Below are 5,682 nucleotides of genomic sequence, written 5' to 3' on the forward strand. Positions count from 1 at the left end.
AACACCCACGCTTTAAGTAAACAAAACAACTTGCTGCTTTGTTTCCTCTGTTCTCCCCAGCGGCGCCAGCACCGATCGATCCACGTCGCCGCCCCCTCCCTGGCGATCAGGGCCGCGCACGCAACAGAACCTTGAGCTCCACGCCATCAATGCCGCCACCGAAGGCTGAAACGCCCATGGCGCTGTTCCACTGTGACCTTGGGCGTCCTGGATAATCAAGTCCATGCTGTCGGCTGGGCCTATAAACCTTCCTGAAAACTCTAGCTAAGGTCCCTTCTGGTCGATCCGCCGGCAGTGGTCCCGGAGCCATTCTGAGGGCTTGCGCTCGGGACCGTCACCCCAATAAGCCGGGGATCGTCTACGGCGAAGAGGAGCGGCGCCAGTTGTGCCCATTTTGTGGGGTTCCAGAAATCCACCGGGCCATTCACAGGCTGGGGCAGCTTTATCGCACACAAGAGTCAGCTGCAAAGGACGTCGTTCTCCGCTTGGCGGAGATCTAACAAATAAACTTAGAGCGTGCCCTGTCTGTTTTTAGGCGCCTGCGCCCCGCCCTTCCCTGCCCACCATCAATGACGCACATTGCCGTCCACATGACGTAGGCGGCACATACATATGAAGCCGCCATCCTCCTCCACCGCCATCCACCGCCAGAAACGATTACAATAACGCAGGGGGAGAGGGCGTGGAGATTGGTGGACGAGCGACCCACGGCGCGCCAGCCATGGGCGCGCGAGACACGCTCGACAGCGGGCATCCGGCATTCAGCAGCCGCAACTGAGAGAGTAAAGATCTTGGTCTTTGCCTTGTTGGTCATTTCTGCCGGTGAGCGCTGTCGGGAAGAAGCGGGCGTAGGCAGCGTATTTAATTCGAGTTACGGTTGACATACATATGCCACCACGATAAAGTCTACCACCACGAGGTAATTCTTTTCATTTTCGTAAAAGAGGCCAACGCCCACCACTTCTCGATTGTGTTTGGGGAACGGTGTATGTTGCAGGGGCTCAGTGCCGCGCTTTTGGTGAGTCTGGCTCTTAGAACATCTTGAGATGTAGTCTTGAACCTGCGGGCATCTTCCAGCTCCGATTCCCACAGACCCTGTCTCCGGATGAATATGACACTGCAATACTTCGCTCTCGGCAAAAGGGTTTATTCCCTCACTCATTGCCTTGGGGGGTTTCGGGATCGGCGGACGGTCATCAGCGGGGCCGGGGGAGAGTCCGCTGCCACAGCAGCTTCTCCGAGTCCCAGCGGTGGTCGTTCACACCGCGTCATGGGGACATCGTCGTCCAGGGTCGCTGTCCGGTTCGTTTGTCGAGTCCGCCACTCGACGTAGTGCCCGCAATCCCTGCGCCAGCGTCCGGCGCCGTCCGAGCTCGCCCCCATGATTCGGTCCCTTGTCTAGTCGGCCGCCCAAGCCTTCTTCCTTTGTCTCCGTTCCCCTCTTAAGACCTTCCCAAGTCCTTGTCCCGCCGACCGTCCAATCGGGACCCTTGCTGTCAGCCGACCCTCCGACGTCAGCGCTGGGTGAGGGGGCGCTTGCCCCGTTCCTCCCGGAGAGCTCGGACGTTCCGCGACAGGACGGCGACAGGAAACGGGAAGGTCACGGGGAACGAAGGAGCGCCCGACAGTACGGCGGCAGGGAGCGGCAAGGTCACGGAGAGCGGAGGAGCCAGGGAGAGGGTCCCCACACCTCCCCTCCCTCAAGGCTCGGACCCCGGGGGGCTTGAGGTTGCGTGGTCCCCAGGACCCTTGGCAGGGAGCTCGTTCAGGTGAGTGTCACCGATGACGACGAGCACCCTCGATGATGATGATGGCAGTGACACGGCAACCCAGCCGTGATGATGTCGCCTAATGTACCACTACTCATGCAGGTTTGCACTTGGTGCCTACTCATCGCTTCGGGCCAAACGTCGTCTTCATCGCCTATCGGATATCGCGCTGACATCGCTCATCTGCAGTTGCTACACGTGGCCAACATCTACAGCGCACCCTTCACGGGCACGATGACGTCAGAAGAACTTCAAGAAGCAGCGCCACCACTGCCTATAAAGGAAACGCAAGCGGCTGCGGGCGTCAGTGGACACGGCAACCCAGCCGTGATGATGTCGCCTAATGTACCACTACTCATGCAGGTTTGCACTTGGTGCCTACTCATCGCTTCGGGCCAAACGTCGTCTTCATCGCCTATCGGATATCGCGCTGACATCGCTCATCTGCAGTTGCTACACGTGGCCAACATCTACAGCGCACCCTTCACGGGCACGATGACGTCAGAAGAACTTCAAGAAGCAGCGCCACCACTGCCTATAAAGGAAACGCAAGCGGCTGCGGGCGTCAGTGGACACGGCAACCCAGCCGTGATGATGTCGCCTAATGTACCACTACTCATGCAGGTTGGTGATAGAAAACATGTTTTTCACAGCGATTACCTCTGTTTGATTGTGTTGCCGTGTCCACACACAATTGCAGCTTGTGTACGCGATTGTTTCTCTGTAGCAGGCCTGTTGCTCATACTAGCTGGAGATGTGGAGGAAAACCCTGGGCCTATTACGCAAGAAATGTTTAATGATATGATTCGGACACAAAAGGAGATCCTTGCTAAAATTACTGAGGTACAAGTAAAACAGACTTCTTCGGAAGAAAGTATGCTACAAATGCAAAACAGGCTACTTGCGATAGAAAAAAAACTTGAGAGCGTAGGTGAAACTGAGAACAGGCTTGCTAAACTTGAAAACTCTGTTAGTGGCTACGATGTCGAAATAAATACTCTTGTAAAACAAATTGATGACTTAGAAAATCGTTCACGACGAAATAACGTTATCGTAAGGGGAGTTAAGGAAGAGTCTTCTGAAAACGAGGATGTACTAATGAGGAAAATCAACAACGAGGTGTTTGACGCTATACTAGGTCAAAAACTGAACTCTATCCAACGTATACATCGACTTGGAAAAAAGATGACTGGTAGAGATCGCCCTGTAATACTTACAGTTGGGGATTTTAAAGAGAAAATGGCTATCATGAAAAACTGTGTCAAACTTAAAGGTACCCAGATTAGCATCAATGAAGACTATTCCAAGAGGGTTGTTGAGCTTCGAAAGAACCTGTGGAATTCAACCGCAGAGGAGAGGAAAAACGGTGCCAAAGTCAATCTAGTCTTTGATAAGCTGTGGCTTAACAATGTTCTGTACGCCTGGAATGAAGTCAGCAATGAGAGATACAAGTGTCGCGTTCCACCGGAAGCAAATAACGAGTGACTAAAACAAAATGATTCAGCATGTTTTAAAATATTAAACATAAACGCCAGAAGTATTGCAAACAAGGTTGACGCGTTCGAAAGCATAATGCTAGAGCACGATCCTGAAGTGGCCGTAATTACCGAGACATGGCTTCATGAAAATATCTTAAACTCCGAAGTTACTCCACCGAATTATTCAATAATAAGAAAAGATAGAGAGGGAAGGGGAGGCGGAGTTGCTATTATGATTAAAAATAACATCAAATTTGAAGTCCTTGAGGAAGTACGGGATGTAGAAGCATTATGGATCAAGACAAAATTGAATAACCGTACAGTTTATATTGGTGGCGTGTACAGAGCCCCGAATTCGCCAGTTGAAATGCTGTTAAAACTAAGGGGCTACATGGATTCCAATTTACGTTACGGAGACAACATTTTGTTACTGGGAGATCTTAATTTACCTGGGATTGACTGGTCATCATATTCTCAGGGAACGGCGGAAGTAGCTAGTTGCGATCAATTATTAGAACTTGTATTTTGCTATAACTTATCCCAGGTGGTAACAGATTACACTAGAGTATGTTCAACAACGTCAACAATTTTAGATCTAGTTTTTGTTTCCGAGAGTTTAAAACCATATTTTTCGAAATGTGAAACCGAAGAAGGCCTATCCGATCATAGGATGGTACTCGTCTCATTGAATGTTACCCCAGAAAAATCGCACAGTCATTCAAGAAAGATGTTTTTGGATTTTAGAAGTGCTGATGATGTAAGCGTACTTGATTGCCTTGAACAATCGTTTGATGATTTTATGTTTCTTTACCAATCAGATGCTAGCCCAGACACGTTATGGGACTATTTTTCAAGCATGACGTTACGGTGTATTGAGCGATTTATACCAAAGCGCCCTAAAAAAATCGCGAACAAAAATCCTTGGATTACAAGGGAAATAATCCACGCAAAACGACAACTGAAGCGGAGACGAGCGAGTTCACATGGTATAGGTGTAGAAAAAAAAACTTGCATTCAGCGATTGAGTCGGGAGCTGAGGCGTCTAGTTAGAGAGTCTAAAGAAAGGTTTTATAGTATAACACTTAAAAAATTCCTTAGCGAGGCACCTGAGAAGTTCTGGCGGTACGTCAACCCTTCGGCTAAGTTCCAGCAGCGTGCCTCTGACCCAAAAAATGAAAAGCAGAGCGTTGAAAATTTTAGCACTTTTTTTTCATCCGTTTTCACCAACGATGATGGAAATTTGCCAAGCTTTAGTGATTCTTCCAACAATCCTCCCATCAATAACTTAGATATAAGTGAGCAAGGAGTTTTTAACCTTCTACTTAACATCGACTCAAAAAAGAGCCCAGGTCCAGACGAAATTCCGAATGAATTTTTAAAAAGGTATGCTGAGTGGGTTTCTAAATACCTTACTATCATCTTTAGATTGTCTATGAGTAGCGGTTCTTTTCCCAGCGCTTGGAAAATAGCAAAAATTATTCCCATCCACAAGAGCGGTAGTGTTAATGACGTCTGTAACTTTCGCCCCATTTCCCTTACTAGTACATGCTCAAAGCTCCTTGAACATATCATATCTAAACATCTACTGGCTTACCTTGAAAAATATGACATATTATTTAAATCGCAGCATGGTTTCCGCAGAGGTCTTTCCACGACTACCCAGCTCATAGAAACTGTTCATGATCTCTCTCAAAGGATAAACTGTCGTGGTCAAACTGATGTAATATTCCTAGATTTCGCAAAGGCGTTCGACAAAGTATCTCACCCCAAATTGCTATTGAAAATCAGTGCTGTTTTTAAGAATCCAGCCATCACGAAGTGGTTTTCCTCTTATCTTTCATCACGGAAACAGTACGTTAAAGTTGGGGGTAGCAAATCCACTATGTCCCCAGTTGTTTCAGGCGTACCCCAGGGCAGTGTCTTGGGTCCTCTTTTATTTTTGATTTACATTAACGATCTGCGCAATGACATCTCGGTTCCAATCAGACTATTCGCCGACGACTGTGTGATTTACAATAAAATTGAAACATCGGCTGATCAAGTCGAATTAAACTGTAACTTAGAAAAAATTAAAAAGTGGTGTCAAAATTGGCAAATGGTGCTAAATCCTGAAAAATCTGTCTTCATGTCTATTACGAGAAAAATAAATGTTTTGGCTTATAATTATTGCATTGCGGGTGCTGAGTTGGAGAGAGTTAAAGAACATAAATACTTAGGCTTAATATTTACTCCTGATCTAAAATGGAACACTCACATTGATAACGTATGCATCAAAGCTAATAAAGCACTGTGGTGCCTTCGACGAAACCTCGCTATTGCAACTCCTGAAATAAAAAGTCTAGCTTATAAGACACTGGTAAGACCCGTCATCGAGTATTCTAAAATTGTATGGGACCCATATACCGTCACAAATTGCAATAAGCTGGAGAAAATCC

The 5,682-nt window shown here is 47.6% G+C and overlaps 1 protein-coding gene across 1 annotated transcript; it reads left to right on the forward strand.

The window, feature by feature from the left end:
• The first annotated feature begins 2,099 nt into the window (after positions 1 to 2,099).
• LOC115320975 lies at positions 2,100 to 3,717 on the forward strand. Its single transcript, XM_040215659.3, has one exon. The coding sequence runs from the start codon at positions 2,100 to 2,102 to the stop codon at positions 3,252 to 3,254; it is 1,155 nt and encodes a 384-aa protein (XP_040071593.2). The 3' UTR covers positions 3,255 to 3,717.
• Positions 3,718 to 5,682: the final 1,965 nt, after the last annotated feature.

This window comes from Ixodes scapularis, unplaced genomic scaffold (assembly GCF_016920785.2).
Source record: "Ixodes scapularis isolate PalLabHiFi unplaced genomic scaffold, ASM1692078v2 PGA_scaffold2__306_contigs__length_199485367, whole genome shotgun sequence".
NCBI lineage: Eukaryota > Metazoa > Arthropoda > Arachnida > Ixodida > Ixodidae > Ixodes > Ixodes scapularis.

What these genes read in the sequence shown, in the direction of transcription:
- LOC115320975 (XM_040215659.3), top strand. Translation starts at nt 2,100, where the DNA reads ATGATGTCGCCTAATGTACCACTACTCATGCAGGTTTGCACTTGGTGC.